A 20,022-nucleotide genomic window follows, 5' to 3' on the forward strand; every position below is an offset into this window, starting at 1 on the left:
AGGAGAGTTGACATGGTCAAAAAGATCATTGATTATGATATTAAACAGGGTTGGGCTTATAATGCTGCCCTGTGGCGTGCCATTGTCCAGTGCCAAAGGATCAGATCGATTGTTCCCTATTTTAACTGATAGCGACCTGTCTTGCAGGAAGCTGTCTATGAAGTTTGCCATGTTCCCTTCTACTCCATTTTGTGCTAGTTTTGAGTCCGTCATGCCATACCATGTCGAAGGCTTTGCTGAAGTCCAGAAATACTGCGGCTAGGTATTGTCTGTTTAATTGAGCTTTTTGTATTTCATGTACAGAGTATGGTTGACAGGAGGCAATGTTTATACAGTTGAGTAGGTTTAAGATGCAGTTACACTGCCGGAGTGAAGAAGACCTACTGACCTGTATAAACACTGCCTCCTATCCTGTATATATACTTGTCAACCATACTCTGTACATCACTTATTTGATAGCGGTGTTAGAACCTACACCGAAACGTCGCTCCTAATTGTAACAAAAAAGTTGTTCATCCATATATCCTATCCTTACTTAATCCTTATATATGTGTGTGTATATTGTGTATGTTTTGTATATATATATGAGTATATGCCGTTTTTTATCCGTTGGCTGTATTCTCCTGAGAAACCTACCCATTATATAGACGAGTTATTGTTTTCCTTGACACCAAGGAATGCAATCGTGTGCCCTTTCACGTCGTCCAATAAATCCACCATGTAATACCATGTCACCCAACACGAAGAACAGGTTTATATTTCTTAGTAAACTTCAAGTGAAAGGTAAGACCATACACTTCTTATCTATCTGCTCATCTCAAGACCAGGAAGTTGCCTATTAATAGACGACGATGTGTGCAATATCGATTACATTACTGAGGTAGGCAAGGCTAAGCTAGGATAGTTCAGAATGCGTAGTGATATCAAGTACATGCCCTCGTCAGAAATGCGACAAAACCTTTTCCCTAATCATAAATTGACATCCAACAGTAATTCAAACACTTACAGCGAAAAACGAGAAATGCACAACATTGGCTTAAACCGGTCATGCTTGTTTTAATTGGCAAAACATTTCTATGTAACGAAAACATGTATTTAATATTTGTTTAACCATAACCAGAGCATACTTGTATAATCTAACTTGATATCCGCGGGGCGGTCTAGTGGTTAAAGCGTGTCAAGACCCGGGTTCGATTCTCGACATGGGTACAATGTGTGAAGCCTATTTCTGGTGTTCCCCGCCGTGATAGTGCTTGAATATTGCAAAAAGCGGCGTAAAACCACACACACTCACTCACTCACTCACTGAAATCCACGATGACGAGCATAAGCGCGGCGTGCTCACCTGGGATCCTAACTGTGGACACACTTATTTTGACGTTCTTCCTTCTGGAATAGGGGCGGTCGGGTAGCCTAGTGGTTAAAGCGTTGGATCGTGACGCCGAAGACACGCGTTCGATTCCCGACATGGGTACAATGTGTGAAGCCCATTTCTGGTGTCCCCCGCCGTGATATTGCTTCAATATTGCTAAAAACGGCGTCAAATCATACTCAATCACTCACTCCTTCTGGAATATAAACAGTAAAGCATTCCCATTCATTCTTCCTTTGTTGAAAGTCGGTATAAATTCACAGAGTGGATAAAACGTTTGTGGGGCTGGGTTTAACTCCCCACGTTGATAAATGAAGTCTGTTCTGTGCACCCTGCCATCTGTTATGGCTAACATGATGATAAGAGTGAAGTAAAACACTCACTCACTCTCAGCATTACATGTATGACGTGTTTAATTATTAGAGAAATAAACGACTCGTGCTCGCTTTTTATCTTACAATAAAACTCTACAGGGAGAATAAACTATGAGGGGCGCAGCCCGTTTAGTCTCCATGTGGTGTTTTATTGCATGATAAACAAAGACCACGAGACGTTTATTTCTTATATGAGATATCAACATCGACAGCCTATGTAAGGATGTTGATAGAATGTACAAGCTTGAGAAATATTTACCATGATTTTAATGATGAAGACTCCCTGAATAGAATCCGACCTAGGAAATGTCGGACAAGTCCATTTTATGAACAGGTGGGTTACGTTTGCTATTTTCCCCATGTTCTCACAATCCTCACGTCGATTACCTGTACCTTTTCTCCTAATACCAATTGTCATACCTCTTCCACTTTTGGACGCGACCGTTCGGCCACTACGTTTATCTGAATAGCCTTGCAACATCTATGGCGTTCAACTAACTAGGGCACCTTCCTCTCAAAAATAACGTCGTCCAATATATGATCAAATTGCGAGCACATATTCGAATCTCCAGAACTGACGTCATGATAGAACATGTTGAATGTTTTATCATGAAAAAAACCCCACACCCTTCGTTCTTCTGTGTTCTTTGCTATTTATCGCGTAGCTATCATATATGTTCATATAATTTGTTGGATCAGATACCCCACAAGAATGGCTGGTCCCTTTGAGGAAACATACCATTTAGAAAGGCCGCAGATCCTGCCGTTCCTGGAGTCCGAGGATGGCAAGTGTGTGCTGAGCTCTCTTCAGGCGCAGGAAGGATGTATCCTAGAAGTCAAGGAGATAGACACTGGTGAGTTCAGGCTGTGGAGGGGCGGTCGGGTAGCCTAGTGGTTAAAGCGTTCGCTCGTCACGCCGAAGACACAGGTTCGATTCCAGAAACCGGTACAATGAATGAAGCCCATTTCTGGTGTCCCCCGCCGTGATATTGCTGTAACATTGCTAAAAACGGCGTAAAACCATTTTTGTTGTTTCTTTTGTTTGTTCTTTACGCCGCACTCCGCAATATTTCAGCTATATGACGGCGGTTTGTAAAAAATTGAGTCGCGATGAGACAATCCAGTGATTGATAGCGTGAACCTCGACACACACAGTTGGGATCAATGCGTGTGAGCTTGTATTAGTCCGGACTGATGCCGATTTATAGTGCTAGCACTCTGAGATACCATGCCGCATTTTAACATGAATACCTCACTCAGACACAGTATACTGACTCCGAGCCGACCAGTCCTTGTTTTAGCCCCTTAATGCCGAGCGCCAGACAGGATAACAACAAGTACCATCTTTTAACGTCTTTTGGTATGACGCGGCCGGGTATCGAATCCTTGACCTTCCGCTCTCCGGGCGGACGCTCTACCACTAGACCACGGATGCGGTCCAGGCTGTGGAATATTATGGACTGACTTTTGGGGGGTTAAAGAGCTTGACCTGAAATGTTTCTCTTATAGAAAATGCTGGGAAAATATTATTTCCCCCGGATATTAGCTGGACATGCCGAATGTCCTGATAAGTATTTGTTGTGAAGGAAACAAAATTGGCGTCCCCCCTCCAGAGAAAGCAGTACCCGAAAACATGTCCTGCATGATAAAAATAAAGTAATTACAGTTATTTGATTTACAATATCAACAACAGACTTGTAAATATAAATCACAGGCTTTACATGACAAAAACAAAACCTATTGCGCGACAAGCGATAAATCAATATTCACATGTACCGCGCTAACAAAAAAACGATCAAATTGTTTCGTTGTTACAGAAGATACTGCAACACGTGTCAACTTGTCATTTCTCAAGCAGCAGATAACAGAGGTCACGGTAAGTGAGTCTCTGTACACAGTGACAGTTTCAAGGCAGGACTATTTTTAACTTTAAAAACATGACTGAAATGATGTAAGCTGATATCATGATTTAACATGAATTCATGCTCTGCTGGCGTTAAATCTTATGATGGGTTTAAATTGTGTTATGCAGTTCGGATCATGATCACATATGATGTATAATCATTCTTAAGGCTACTGTATGGAATACTGTAAGGGACATTCTCGCGATCTCGCATTCTCGCGATCTGGACCTTTGGAAACGAGGTAAATATGCCCTAAACACGAGATTTTGGCCAAATCGCGCGTTCTCGCGATCTCGCATTCTCGTGTTTTGGGCATATTTACCTCGTTTCCAAAGGTCGAGATCGCGAGAATGTGAGATCGCGAGAATGTCCCTTACAGTATTCCATACTACTGTTCTGTGCTTTTGATATAAGTGATTCACGATCAGCTTGCTTATTGTTGTTTAGGGGGCACGGGTGGCCCAGTCGTCAAAGGCGCCGCGATTCGCTGAGAAGAGTTGAGTTCCTTGGGCACGCCCCGATAATGTATCTAGATTTGTCAGCCAAATACCCGTGCTCGTTGGTTTCAACGAAGTGGTAAACGTCTGAGACCTGCATTACTTCAGGCTTTCTCACATTAAGCTGACACGCCATGATTTAACTGGAATACTGTTAAACGCGACGTTAAACCCAACTCACTCACTCACGCACAATTGTTGCTTAAATATGACGCCGACTGTTGGTTGGTTGGTTTGTTGTTTTACGCCGCAATCAGCAATATTCTAGCTATATGACGGCGGTCTGTAAATAATCGAGTCTGGACCAGACAATCCAGTGATTGACATCATGCGCATCGATCCACGCAATTGGTTGGTTGTTTGTTGTTTTACGCCGCACTCAGCAATATTCCAAGTCAGCGAGCCTGACCACCCGATCCCTTTAGTCGCCTTTTACGACAAGCATAGTCGCCTTTTACGGCAGGCATGGGTTGCTGAAGACCTATACTACCCCGGATCTTCATGGGTATTCAGGAACTGTAGTGATCAAATTGCGTCTGCTAACATGGTTCTTCCTCATGTCTTGTATAATGGTATCAACAAAAGCACGATTGTGTAGCCTGAAGTTATCGTTACATTTTAAGTCTGAGGTCATTTTTTTAATTCTGAATTTAAATTCGTTTGTAGCCGTCATTGTTAAGTTAAGTTGAAACTACACGTTTCGTTATCAGCATCAACGTCGGCTGACTTTGTGACTGCAGGATGACGTCATCGTTAGTTCCGTGGGATCAAATCTGGACATGCTGACTGGCCAACTTTCCAGATGTGTTTTGGAGGCTGCAGGGAAAGAGATAGGGGAAGAGTGTAGGAAAAAATGTCCAACAGGATTAAATGTTGGTGGGATGGTTGTCACATCTGGAGGTAGACTAAAGTGTAAGGCAATATACCACTGTTGCCTGCCCCCCTGGAGCAACAAGCAGCTTAGTCCAGAAGATGTAAGGCTGATTTTTTACGTTTTTGTTTAAGTGTGTGTTTTTTTTTTTTATTTAACGCCGCACTCAACAATATTACAGCTATATGACAGCAGTCTGTAAATAATCGAGTCTGAAACAGACAATCCAGTGATTGACATCATGAGCATCGATCCACGCAATCGGGGTCGATGACATGCATCAACCAAGTCTGCGAGCCTGACCACCCGATTAGTCGCCGACAAGCATAGTCGCATTTTACGGCAAGCATGGGTTGCTGAAGACCTATTCTACCCCGGATCTTCATGTGTTTAAGTAGTATATTCTTTAATTCGTATCAAATTTAATATATCCCTGAAAACAGTTGATTATTTTGTGATTAATTCTTTCTGGCAATAATAGAAACAAGGTGATCTAGTTCTCTCTGCTTACCATAACGTAGATCAGTACTGTTTAAGTCACATATTTATACGTGACAGTATCCAATGTTTTTGTTTTGTAAGGTGTTAAAACAAGTAGTCAGCTCATGCATCACCACCGCTTCGGCTGAAGGATACAAATCCATTGCCTTTCCTGCCCTTGGATCTGGTAATCTTGGCTATCCGAAGTACGTGACAGTAGCATCCATTGTTGATACTGTTCGGGAGTTTGCCGATGTCCCCCTTTCCCTAGCGGACGTGCATGTCGTCGGTCTCCAGGAAGACCTTGACTTTGAAAAGGTAGGTACCTGAAACCTGTAGAGAGCCCAGTGTTTGAACTACCGAAATGCCTTTGCATGTGTTTGTGACAGTGCCACCGGTGGGGCAGGATGTGCTTCATACAAAGGACTCTGTTTTAGCACATATTTCTTAAAATTGTGTAAAGGGTTTTGTCGCTTTTATCGTAAAATGATATTTTAGTATTTCTAATATTACTAATGTAGTATTTCTTATGATGTATATCAACAGACAAGACTCTTTCCTGTCAGTGGTCTGTGGTACAATTCCGATTTTATCATAGGCTTCTGTTAATGAATCAATATAAAATAAAGATGAAACGAGGTGTCTTGGTACCTTGCCTCATTGGTGGTATCCGTCGCAAGCACCTGCAAACATAAGTCAAGTGAATACCTAAGCATTTTTGGTTGGTTGGTTGGTCGTAAATAATCGAGTCTTGGCCAGACGATCCAGTGATTAATATCTTGAACATCGATCCACACAATGTGGGATCGATGACATGCATCAACCAAGTCAGCGAGCCTGACCACCCGATCCCATTAGTAGCCTCTTACGACAAGCATTGTCGCCTTTTACGGCAAGCATGGGTTGCTGAAGACCTATTCTACCCCGGATCTTCACGGATCGAACGCCTAAACAAACACGGGAATATGATTATAGTATAATAAAGCGACAAAACCCTTTCCATATCCAGTAGAAATATCTGCATACTGAGTTGATTGTTCAATTCCGACTATATCATGAGCATGTGTTTATGAACCAAATAGTAATAATACAAGATGTTCGCGAAAAGGTGAGCGTATCCTGCCCCACCGGTGGCACCCGTCACAAACACATGCAAAGGCAAGTCAATTGTTCACCTGAACAAAACATGGGAACATATTGTACTAGTCAAAATAGGGAATTGCATCGGACATTTTTGTCACTGATGAGTCAAATTTGGAAATGTCATCCACATGTTTACCATAAAACCTTTTGATAACTTTCCTGAGGTCATGAATGTTGCAACCTTGATAAAAAAAACTCTCTCTTTGTAATCTTAAGTCAAACTAAGGATTGCATTTGACATCATATTCGTCACTGATGCGTCAAATTTGGAAATGTCATCCACATGTCTACCACAAAACTCTTAGCCTAAAATCCTGTTACCCTCATCAAATAACGTTTAAATTGGGAAGACTTGTGTGATTTGGTTAATCATCGATATACCTGAAGCTTAAGTTCCCTTCTTTTGATTTTACCAATCCAAGCAGAATTTCCAATTGTTGCCAAGGGGGATGCTTACTTCTTCCCTAAATGTCTTAAGCCTAAATTCCACATAAATGTTATATGTACGAGAGGTCAAGCATTTCACATAATGTATTCACAGTGAACCTCAGATGACATTTACTGTCATTTGTTGATAGATTGTTCTGAACACTCAAAGATGTAAATGACATGTAAATATAGTAAATGGAGAAATAACTGTGATTGGTATGAATTATTATATAATTATGCAATATATTCTGAAATCAAATCATGCACCTTTCAATTTATGAGTGAGTGAATATGGTTTTACGCCGCTTTTAGCAAAAGTCCAGCAGAATCACGGAACACCAGAAATGGGCTTCGCACACTGTTCCCATGTCGGGAATCGAACTTGGGTCTTCGGCGTGACGAGCGAACGCTTTAACCACTAGGCTACCCGACCGCCCCTTCAATTTATGAAGACATCTAATCGACTTTACGGCCGTAATTCACATTTTGCATGGTCATGTTAATTTGAATGTTTGCGTGTTTGTTGGGAGCATGATATTCGCACATACTGTTGAATGTGTGTGACAAGCACAGAATGTTTGTTTAGTTGTCAGATGTTCATAAAACACCTTTGTTTGACCGTACATTACGACACGGCTTGCTGAAAATCAACGTCTAGGCTGCCAACAGGAATGGTTCAAAACACAATATCATCTCTCTTCAGAGGTTATCTACAGCAGGACGACAATCATCACGACTTACCATGGGCCGGTCGTCCATGTGGGACGTCGCGTCAACAAAAATCATTTTCGATTGGTGCACCTACGGAATCTACACGAAACTGCCACATCCTGGGTTGACCAGTTAGTGTCAGAACCCTTCGCACCCGGTTGAGGGAGCACTTTATCAGGTCCCGACGTCCAGCAATACGCCAAACACGCCAAACACTGCCAGGCACGCCTAGCTTTGCGTAGACGCCATCAGAGGTTCAGCAGACATGACTAGAACAGTATGCTGTTCACAGATGACTCCAGGTTTCACTGGACATCTCTGATTGCCGTGCAAGTGTCTGCAGGCGTTCAGGAGAACGTTTTTACTCAGCGTCGTCAGTTTGGGGTTGGACGTATAAGGATATCGGATGGCATCTCATCTCATGGAAGAACAGAACTCATCATTGACGCTATCATTAACTTATTCATGGCAATGTGAATGGGGTATTCTTCCGGGACGACATCGTGTGAGATCATGTTCTACCCTTTGTCCAAATGCAGGGACGTCACGTGCGTTGCTGCAAGATAATGCCCGCCCACATGTTGCAGATTTTTATGAGGCAGCATACTGCAAAAGCCGGCTGTTTCTCCATACCCCTTTCCCATAGAACAAGTCTGGGATGAGATGGGTCGACGCCTACAACAGGATCACAACCAGCCGATAACGCTTGCCCAGTTAGTCCAATCTTTGGTTGACATTTCGATCAACATCCCAAGCATCTTTTCAGTCAGCTTCTCTGCCTCGCCTGTATCATTGCAAATGATGGTCAGGTCATGGTTAACATACTAGTCTTTATGTGGCATTATTTCATTCGTCCTTCATACAAAGTTCTTAAGTTACATCAGTAATATAGTGGTGTTTATAATGGGTATGTTATTTGAGGTGTGTCGGAACTTTTTTTGAAACCCTTCTTTCGTCATTTTTATGTTTGATTTGTCTCCTCCACTAAGACCATTATTGACCATCTACAGGAGTGTATTTTACCATTTCAGGCTTATAAACGGCACCAACACAAAGTAACGGCGTCTGAAGATAAGAACTCAGGTAATGCATAGTATTTGAAATAAAAGTCTGAAAACGTTTTCCAATAACAGTCCAACGTATTTAATAATACATAGATTCCATTTTATGACAGTTCACATTTATTTGGCCATTACTAATTCTGTCTCCATAGAAACCATTACGATTGGCAAACTGAGCCTTGTCCTTCTCGAAGGGGAGATAACTGACGATTGTTCGGATGTCATCGTTCATCCCACAACAAAACAACTGTCTTTTGATTCAGGTAGGGCAATCATTCACAGCTCAATAAGATTACTATGATACAGGTTCAAATTGTACATGACGACCCAAATGCCAGATATATCAAGTCTTGGAAATGTTCCCATTAATGTCTGTCTCACGTGTTGTGCTAGACTTCTAAAATCTGACTTACTTTTACATCAACATTTTCAAACTTCACACTTAAGACTTCAGGTCACAGGTGTAGATATAATTTCTTGACTGATTATCATCTTTTTCCATATCAACACACCTACCACATCTAAAATTGTGTTATCAATATAAGTGTACATATGTCTTTGTTCTATTCAGGTGACGTTTCAGCAACTTTGAGAATAAAATGTGGCAATGGTTTTGTTGAAGAATGTCAAGCTGGAGGTACATTTGAACAATGTTAATAGTTTATTACCCAGATTATGAGAGGAGAATGTTTCTGTGATTACTCATGAAGGTGACAATTACCCATTTTACAAACAAATCTTCATGCTAATAGTTTAACATAATCTAGATTTTTTTAAAGATCATTTTCCTTAATCTAAAAGCAAAGTAGGTTACTTGTACACGAAATGAAGAAGGGGGAGTGTATCATGCCCCACCCGTCACAAACACATACACAGGCAAAAAAAAAACAACAACCAAAAAACAGTTGGCACCAGTCTCATCTGTCCTGATACTAAAATTTTCATTGGGAAATAATAACAGTTCTTGGAACAAATCTCACCTTCAGTTTACCTGGAAACGCAAAACAGATCATGAATAGCGAAAGTGTCTGTTCATCTATTGTCTGGTGTTGTGTATTCGGCTTGGTTCGTGCCGCCCACAGCAATATTCCAGCTATATGACGGCGGTCCGTAAATAATCGAGTCTGGACCAGACAATCCAGTGATGTATATCATGATCATCGATCCGCGCAATTGGGATCGATGGCATTCTTCAACCAAGTCAGCGAGCCTGACCACCCGATCCCGTTAGTTGCCTTTTACGACACGCATAGTCGCCTTTTACGGCAAGCATGGGTTGCTGAAGACCTATTCTACCCCGGAATCTTCACGGGTTGTGTATTTAGAGTATCACGAAGCAATCTTGAACAGATTGTGATTTATACTAGGAAATACAAAACATGACGGAATGACTGAACGAAGCCGTTTCTTTATTCTTGACTCAACTGCCTTTACAAAGTACAGAATAACCATGTCCCTAAGTATGACGTTTTCAGCAAGGGACATGAAGGAGAAGGGCTTGTTCCTGTCCGGGGCTCCAGGTTTACTGTGCACAAAGATCCTGCACACTGCCCCGAAACATTTTGGAAGCTGGAAGAAAACTGTGAAGAAGTGCATCAAACACGTGGATGCGACAGACGAATACACGTCTATTGCCTTCCCTGCTGTTCCAGCTGGTATGTTGGTTAAACACATTACGGCAATTAAGTCGCCTTGGTCATTATGTAAAGAAAGTGCAGAGAAAGCAAACAAAACAGAAGTGACCAGACAATCCAGTGATTGACATCATGAACATCGATCAACGCATATTGGGATCGATGACATGCATCAACCAAGTCAGCGAGCCTGACCACCCGATCCCGTTAGTCGCCTTTCACGACAAGCATAGTCGCCTTTTACGGCAGTGAGTGAGTTAGTGAGTGAGTGAGTGAGTGAAAATTCGGCAATATTTCAGCCATATCGTGACGATGAATTTTAAGTAAAGATAAAGTAAAAATAAACAATGCTTAATTACTCACATGTGTATAATATTATGGAGGAAACAAAAGAATGTTTTATGGATCTTTTTCAACAATAATCAACTTTAGTTTGTTCACATTTACAAGTAATAATCTGGTGATTGAGGTCTACTTACGGCCCGCAGAAGAAGAATATCCAACACGTTTATGCCATAGATGCATTTATTTTCATAGTAATCGAGTGGACAGACTACAAGAGGCAGATTTGTTGAACATAAAGATACGATTTGCAGTCATTGCAGAACCTAAATATTCCTATGCAGTCTACACGTTATATTCAACAGATGCGTTCCCGGGTTCTCCTGGAGATGCCTACAAAAAGGCAGCCTGGGAAATGGTTGCAGCAGTAACGACCTTGCAAACAACAACTGTGACCACGATCCGAGTCTTCTGCCCCAACAAGTCCCTTTTAGCGACGTACACAGAGGCAGTGCTGAGGGCTATACCAGAACTCTGTACTAAGGCAGGTGTGTAAAACGGGAAGAGCCGAGTGGATGTTTTTAATAGTGGGTGTGCTCAACAATAGTAAATCGGAAATAACTCGGTTGGTTTGTTGTTTAACGCCGCACTCAGCAATAGTCCAGCTATATGACAGCAGTCTGTAAATAATCGAGACTGGACCAGACGATCAAGTGATTAATATCATGAACATCGATCAACGCAATTGGGATCGATGACATGCGTCAACAAAGTCAGCGAGCCTGACCATCCGATCCCGTTAGTTGCCTTTTACGACAAGCATAGTCACCTTTTACGGCACGCATGGGTTGCTGAAGACCTATTCTACCCCGGAATCTTCACGGGTCTTATAGATAGGTAGTATACATGTTTATTTACTGACCAAAAGCGAGCTCCTCTGGCCTGTCTTTACACGTGCTGTATGTAATCATCCCTCAATAATACCTTCCTGTATATCACACCAAAACATCCAACAAACCCTTGTAATCATTTGTTTTTCACCTTTCGTTTGTATCATGTTCCGTTCACAGGAAGACTGAAGTCTCGTATAAAGGCACTTAAGAGGACAACCTCCAGAACAAAGGTTCCTACGGAAGACGGTGTGCTTGAAACACCAAGCAGTAGTGTATTGAAAAAGGTAAATCCAATATCATTAATAGTGGCGGTTAGGCTAACAAGTGGTTAAAGCGTTGGTTCGTCAAGCCGAAGACTCGCACGCGAAGTAAAGGATAAAACACGATACCCAGCGCTTGGTTGAAAATGTAAACGCGAGGGTGAGGGAAAATGACGCTGGCCAAAGGCACAAGAGATTGTTCCTACTCAATGTGTTTACATTCTCAACAAGCCCGAGGAAGAGTGTCTTATCCCACTTATAAACCGTCTTAGTGCTAGAAATACCAGACAAAAACATCGCGATACCTTATAGTGACACAATAGCGTAGCGGTATAATCGAATTTGATGACAGCGGGCAGAGAAAGATCACGTGCAACATGCAGACAACTGAAGTCATCACGTGTAATGTTGAACACCCTTTCACCAACGAGTGTTTACATTTTTAACTGAATGATAGTGTTTATTTGTCTTATATGCCGAAAGAAAAATCAGAAACAAATATCAACACACTTCCCATGAACCTTAGGAAATGGACGTAAAATATATCTTGCTGGCCGACATACATGTACATGTACATGTACATGTAAAATATTATTCTTAAAACATTTATCAGCGTCTCAGTGTGTTGCGTATATAGTATGTAAGCACATACATGTGTTTGGAATAACATACTTATGACTGGTTGGTTGGTTTGTTGTTTAACGCCACACACAGCAATATTCCAGCTAAATGACAGCGGGCTGTAAAATAATCGAGACCACCCGACCCCGTTTGTCACCTATTACGGCAAGCATGGGTTGCTGAAGACCTATTCAAATTAAAAACTTCACATTTTTAAAAGTAATCCAATATACGATATACAAAGAACAAATGTATCAGAGAAGGTAATTTTTAATCATTAATGTCCAAGAAGGATTTTAATTAACGGTGGTAACCATAATTTGTTCCAAGCACCTACGGTATTCGGTAATAACATCAACAGTTTAAATCATAAGTCCCAAGCACGAGAATCTAATAGCACACAAGTTCAGTAGCGTGTATGGCCCCCATGTGCGTTGACAACTGCCACACAACGCCTCCGCATGGACCTTGTGATGCCTGTGAACACATGATTGGGAAGACGACGCCATTGTTGCTGCAAAATGGTGCCAAGATCTTGCAAATTCTGTGGTTGGTTCTGGAGAGTGCGCAGACTTCTGCCAAGAGCATCCCAGACGTGTTCGGTGGGATTGAGGTCAGGAGACCTTGACGGCCAGTCCATGACGTTGACTCCCGCATTCTGAAGGAAATTCCTTGTCAAAATTGCTGTGTGGGGGTCTTGCATTGTCGTGTTGGAAGATCAAACGTTCATGTCAACGCCTCCACACCCTCGCCCTACCATCAGCAAATCAAAGATTAAATCGGGATTCATCACTTAAGACGACTTGATTCCAATTCCTCTGAGTCCATCGTAAGTGTCGCTGTGCCCACAATTGACGTTGACGTCTGTGTAATTGAGTCAGAATCGGCCCGCAGTATGGCCGTCGTGCTTGAAGGTGAGCAGTCCTCAGACGGTTTCGAACAGTTTGCGCACTCAATCTACCCCTAAACAGTTCATTTCTGGTTGATGTAGACGTCCAAAATCGGTTACGGAGGTGACGGAAGACAATCTGACGATCCTCTGCATGTGACGTTACACGTGGTCGACCTGGCCGAGGGCGATCAGCTGTGGTACCCGTTTGCTGTAGACATGTTTGTAAATCATAAACAGTCCGTCGACTTGCACATTTGAAAGGCGTGACATGACAAATGGCCGTAAAGACTTTTGTTTTCTTGTGTTTTTCTTTTTTGTTAATGACTGCTAACAAGTATGGCTGAAAACATGTGCGATATTATGGCCACGTGACCAGTTGCACGTGAAAAACTACTTTTGCCACTATAGTGCTGTGCACATGATTTTGATCGATTCACCTGCACAGAAACGGGTGTTATCTGAAGACAATACGTGGCCATTACTGTTTAAATACACAATAAGGGCCCACAATGATAACTGGTCAAAATGTTAAAATTTTAGGATTGTGAAGTTTTTAGTTTGGTTTAGTATACTTATGAACTGTACGTCAGATCATGTTTTAGTATTCATTAAAGTGTTTGAAAATGTGATAACATGTTTGGGTATGTAATAAATTGTTTCCATATGTAATATGTCTCAATATGAAATTACATGTTTGAATATGAAATTACACATTTTAGCGTGAAATAACGTGTTGAATTTCAATACATAATAACTTACTTTAATCTGCAGATGCCTGCAACAGAACACCGTAGTAGGAACGAGTCTGCAGCGTTAGTCTCAGTGTTCTGCCAGGAAAATAAGTGTGACGTCATCTTTAAAAAACTGGCAGACAGATGTGATGAAGACCACTCCAGGATAGTCGTGGACCAGAGAACACTGAAGCTGAAGTCTTCACAGGTAATACATGTGCAGTAAAACCATGTAAGGAATGGTCCCCGGGGTAATCTTCCAGGGCCCCTTTCCACCAGGCGAGGGGACACGGGTGCCCCAGTCGTCTAAAGCGCTGCGATTCGTTGTGCAGAGTTGCGTCCCTTGGGCACGCCAAACACCTATGATCCCGGTTCGCCCCGATTATGTTTCTAGGTTTGTCAGCACCATACCCGTGCTCGTGGTGCATCACTTCGGGCTTTCCTTATACACTAAGCTGACACGCCGCGATATAACTGGAATGCTGTTAAAAGCGGCGTTAAACCCAACTCACTCACACTCAACTAAGCGATCTTAGCGCTGCGACTTTGTTATAGTATGGGAGTTACATTGGTCTTAGCGCTACATACGCTTTATGGAACGGGGCCCTGATTCCCAGATTGACAAATAGTGGGTAGTATTCAATATCCCTTTAATTGTATGCAATTCTTCCTACTATACATCACCAGGATTTTGAGGCCATTCTGACTAATGTAGATCCACTTTTTACATTTTAATACAATTAAAATTACAACCGATATTGATGTCGCCTAAGTTGAATTGTGAGGTGACGTGCACCGTGAAGCTTATAGGTTGGATAAACAGAAACAAAATTAAGATCTGAGCAAAGCAAATAGCTTTCATTGCATTTCCTCTCGATGTCATGTTCAGCAACCAATACTGTACCTTTCTTATCAACCTCAGACTGAAGACCTTTTGGTGTTTGCAAAGAAAGAGGGGGTGGTTGTCGACATTGTAGAAGACAGTGGAACGGTAATTCTGAAGGGTCCATATAACGGCCTTACCAAAGTGAGTCATCATCTGGATGAGATGCTACAAACAGTTGCTGAGTTTGGTTTTGTGGGTGAGTGTAATCCTTTTGGTTAAATATCAGTTCAGCTTCTACCTAGGGTTGTTATCTCGGAGTCTTCCTTACTGTAGACGAATTGTATAAAGTGATAAGTATATTGGCTTGATATCTCTAAGATACATTTTAGAAGAAATAATAAAGACAGGCTTGACATGGATTTAAGCTTCTAGTCTTTCAATGCCATGTCTCGGTGCAGGTGCTTGTGAGGTGAGGTGAGGTGAAATGGGGTTTAACGTCGCGTCCAATATTATTGCACTAATTATATATCGACGTGCATGCACGTGTATGTATGTGTGTGTCTGCTTGTACTAGGCCGGACTGATGCCGATTTATAGTACTAGCTCACTGATATACCATGCCCCACTCAGACACAGTATACTGACTCCGAGCCGACCAGTCCTTGTTTTAGCCCTTTAATGCCGAGCGCCAGACAGGGTAACAACAAGTACCATCTTTTAACGTCTTTTGGTATGACGCTGTCGGGGATCGAACCCCGGTCCTTCCGCTCTCCGGTCGGACGCTCTACCATTAGACCACGGAGGCGGTCTGCAGGTGCTTGTTCCTTCATGAAGTGAATGAGTGCGGTTTTACGCCGTTTTTTAGCAATATTCCAGCAATATTACGGCGGGGTACACCCGAAATGGGCTTCACACATTGTACCCGAGTCGAGAATCGGAAAGTCAGTCTTGATCTTATCTTCTCGGTAGATGTTCTTGAAATCTTGGTCGACTCGGGCTCTCTAAAATGCAGAAATGGCAACATGGACAGGTCATTAATTCATTACTTAAAACATTTCAATTGATCCGGGATAGACTTGGTCTTCAGCAAACCATGCTTGTCGTAAGAGGCAACTAACCGGATCGGGTGGTCAGGCTTGCTGACTTGGTTGATGCATGTCATCGATTCCAATTCCGTGGATCGATGCTCATGATATCAATCACTGGACTGTCTGGTCGAGACTCGATTACTTACAGACCGCCGTCATATAGCTGGAATAATGCTGAGTGCGGCGTTAAACAACAAACAAACTAACCAAATTGCGTGGATCGATGCTCATGATGGCAATCACTGGATTGTCTGGTCCAGACTCGATTATTTACATACTGCCTTCATATAGATGAAGTGCGGCGTTAAACAACAAACAAATACAACATTTCAATCGAAGAATGAAGCATCTACATGCCATGTTCACCTGCAGCTGTTCTATTTCCTGACGTGAATATTTGTGTTTGTCTGTCTAGCCTATCCAATTTGCTGGGAAAGTGTAGACACTGACCAGAGGGTGTTCTGCGTGGCTGAAGGAAGCAGAGAATACATATGTGTGAAGAACAATTTGATGAAGTCTTTTGGAGACAAGGCAAAACGTGTAACCATCCTTAAGGTAAACGCAGTTGACATCCGAAATAAGATTACCTAGCTGTAAGTCTATATGAACTCATTTAAGCATTACTTTTCAAGATGCATTAAAAATTGATGGAGACATTATGCAAGAACATTGTCATTCACATGTACAGAGACTTGCACACAAACATATCAATTAATATCCCACTGACCAATATCAGTAGACCCGTGAAAATCCGGGGAAGAATAGGTCTTCAGCAATCCTGCTTGCCGTAAAAGGCGACTATGCTTGTCGCAAGAGGCGACTAACGGGATCGGATGGTCAAGGCTCGCTGACTTGGTTGATGCATGTCATCGTATCCCAATTGCGTGGATCGATGCTTATGATATCAATCACTGGACTGTCTGCTCCAGACTCGATTATTTTCAGACCGCCATCATATAGCTGAAATATTGCTCAGTGCAGCGTTGAACAAACAAACAAAAGCATATCAGTGTCTTCTCTTTTCATCTCAGATCGAAAGGATTCAGCTTCCGCACTTGTACAGGCAGTTTCAGATCGAGAGACAGACTGTGCAGAAGGAACACCCCTCTCAAGATAATGAACGCATCCTTTGGCACGGAACCGACATCGAAGCGATTCCCAATATCAACAAATATGGCTTTAATAGGTCTTACAGTGGAAAGAACGGTTAGTTGACTATCAGATTAACCTGTTAACTAAATGAGACCAGTGGTAGTTTGTTTGCGCCTCACTCAGCAATATTCCAGCTATACGACGGCGGTCTGTAAATAGTCGAGTCTGGACCAGACAATCCAGTGATGACATCATGAGCATCGATCCACGCAATTGTGTTGGTTGGTTGGTTGGTTGGTTGTGTAGTCTAGATATATACACAATACCATGTTGTATTATCCAGAGGGGGAGAAACGGGAATATTATATTTGGCCTAAAAGGGATTCAAAACGCCAGCGTCTGAGAATAACCAGTCTCAATTATATGTCATGGGGTGAAAAAGGTAAAAAAGTGATTAAAACTATTTGAATGGATCAGTAAAAATCCGTGATGACAACAGGTGTTAGAAAGAATTTAACATTTTGAGTTGTATTCCAAAGACGCCTCAAAACTGTTTTAAGATGTGCCTTTTATGCGTAAGAGAATCTATATGCACCCACCATCTGTCATCGTGGCTTCCAACCCAGATTCTAGATCTCAATCTCTTCGGGCTTTCCTCCGCCAAATCGCCGTAATATAACTGAAATACTGTTTAAAGCCGTCTTAAACCAACTCACTCCCACACTCAAACGAGGCAGGCGTGGCAGAAACCAGTGGTCATGGCTTTGATTCAGGGTTTGTTGTTTTCCGCCGCAGTCAGATTTAAATGATTGAGTTTGTCCCAAGCAAACCTGTGGATGATATTATGAGCAACATCTTCGCCGTATACGATGAAAAGAATTAACCTAGTCACCGATCCTGACCACCCCGTAGAATGGAGCAATGATTTTAATCTGGTTTGTATGGCTTACGTGTATGTGTTTTGGTTCAAACAGTAGAAACGGAGGGGACATGATAGCGAGGGCACGGGTGGCCCAGTCGTCTAAGGCGCCGCGATTCGCTGTGCAGAGTTGCGTCCCGTGGGCACCCAAGAAACCTATTATTGTGGGTTTGAATCCCGATTATGTTTCTAGGTTTGCCAGCACCATACCCGTGCTGTTGGGTTTCACCAAAGTGGTAAACGCCTTTACGACATCCATCGCTTCAGGCTTGTCTCCCACCTGAGGCTGAAATACTTCTCATAGCAGTGTTAAGCCAAACGTTCTATGTCACCACATGATTCCATTCTTTTTCAATTTTCTGATTTTAGCTTCTCAGTACGGACAAGGTGTGTACTTTGCCACGAGTGTCATCTACTCTTCTGACGACAAGTACTCTCCGCCAGACACACACGGAATCAAATACATCTACCAAGCTCGGGTCCTGACAGGCAGATACACCAAGGGGAATGCCACCATGAGGGACGCTCCCCTTGTTAACCCCACGAAATCTGTCAGGTTTAACTCCACCACTGACAACGCTTCACGGCCATCGCTGTTCACCATCTTCCGGGACACATATTCCTACCCTGAATATCTCATCTCTTTCCAACTGTCAGTGCAGCAAGAATCATAAATCAGAACTCAGGACAGCGTCAGAAGTACCAATGGTTCCCTAAAGAACTCTTAGTACCTCTCAACTCTTCATTGGAACATTCCCATTATGTAATAACAGTGAGTGGGTGAGTGAGTTGGGTTTACGACGCTTTTAACAGTATTCCAGTTACATCACGGCGTGTCAGCTTAATGTGGGGGAAAAGCCCGAAGTGATGCAGATCCCAGGCGCTTACCACTTCGGTGAAACCCATGAGCACGAGTATAGTGCTGCCAAACCTAGAAACATAATCGAGGCGAACCGGGATTCCAACCCACAATCAGAGTTTCTGGCGTGCCCAAGGGACGCAACTCTGCACAGCAAAACACTGGTTACTTCCATGTCTCAATATCCCAATTATAACTGTATACAGGGGACTTCTCCGCTCACTAAGATATCAAAATATAGCATTGCTCAGGTGAATGTTCTTTGTGGGCAACCTATCGAACATAGACTTGAGAACCCCTAGAGCCCTTGTCACATATTTTCCACGTTTATTGTCCAAGTCTTTCAAAACCAACAGTATCTCCATAGTGATGCTGTCATCATGGCCATCATCTGCTTATACTTGATCATTACTACTAACCCTTTATACGGATGTATCAGCAATATGAGCTCGCTTTAGTCACGATCCTGCGTTTCTTCAAGGATCATCATATACATGTAAATGTCACATCTTAATGGTTGTTTTCAGTTTTATTCACATCAATACTGTCATAGCGACTGATTTACGACTACCATTGTCTGAAGTACATTTGACTCCAAAGACAAATTACCCTGTAGCAATGTCTCCATAACTTAATTGTCATTAAGTTTTAGGCGCTAATCCCCGTTGTTAATACCACCAACATTTCATTGAATATTGACTGACAGCCAACCAGGGCTACTTTATCACTTCCCGTTAATTACTGTTATTTATAGTATGACATTTATTGCCTTAATTGTTCACCCCTCTTGTATGCCTCAGCTGGAAGGTCCGCTCATCGCTGTGTTTGTGTTGTCAGAGCAGGTATTCCGCTCATTGTGCAATTGTTGTTTATTGTTTACATGTTGTGCATAAAGCGTTCCGGGACAGTGATGTCGATTTTGTCCTTTATTCCCCCAAGAGATAATTCATCGTCAACATGCGCATTGACAATACTATATGGAGAGTCTGAGATAGTACATATGTTACCAATACGACCAGTGTCGAACACAATCATTTCATGTCATGATAGACCCTCCGAGTTCAAGAGCACTCATTGTTTATT

General features: G+C 42.3%; 1 protein-coding gene across 1 annotated transcript; it reads left to right on the top strand.

Moving 5' to 3' along the window:
* Nucleotides 1-910: 910 nt before the first annotated feature.
* On the top strand, nucleotides 911-19,757 carry LOC139451720 (protein mono-ADP-ribosyltransferase PARP15-like). The gene is made up of 16 exons (XM_071233037.1): nucleotides 911-939; nucleotides 2,446-2,600; nucleotides 3,564-3,622; nucleotides 4,888-5,121; nucleotides 5,601-5,816; nucleotides 8,813-8,864; nucleotides 8,995-9,105; nucleotides 9,414-9,479; nucleotides 10,318-10,497; nucleotides 11,124-11,306; nucleotides 11,829-11,935; nucleotides 14,196-14,363; nucleotides 15,078-15,237; nucleotides 16,485-16,624; nucleotides 17,101-17,275; nucleotides 18,450-19,757. The coding sequence occupies exons 1-16, from the start codon at nucleotides 911-913 to the stop codon at nucleotides 18,752-18,754; spliced, it is 2,340 nt and encodes a 779-aa protein (XP_071089138.1). The 3' UTR covers nucleotides 18,755-19,757.
* Nucleotides 19,758-20,022: the final 265 nt, after the last annotated feature.

This window comes from Haliotis cracherodii, unplaced genomic scaffold (assembly GCF_022045235.1).
Source record: "Haliotis cracherodii isolate W230 unplaced genomic scaffold, xgHalCrac1.p SCAF_9, whole genome shotgun sequence".
In the NCBI taxonomy this organism is placed as follows: Eukaryota; Metazoa; Mollusca; class Gastropoda; order Lepetellida; family Haliotidae; genus Haliotis; species Haliotis cracherodii.

Bases quoted from the DNA above. Each gene is read 5' to 3' on its own strand.
- LOC139451720 (XM_071233037.1), top strand. From the start codon at position 911: ATGCGTAGTGATATCAAGTACATGCCCTC. The intron at 5,817-8,812 runs GTAGGTACCTGA...TTACCATTTCAG, and splicing joins AAGACCTTGACTTTGAAAAG to GCTTATAAACGGCACCAACA. The intron at 8,865-8,994 runs GTAATGCATAGT...CTGTCTCCATAG, and splicing joins GTCTGAAGATAAGAACTCAG to AAACCATTACGATTGGCAAA.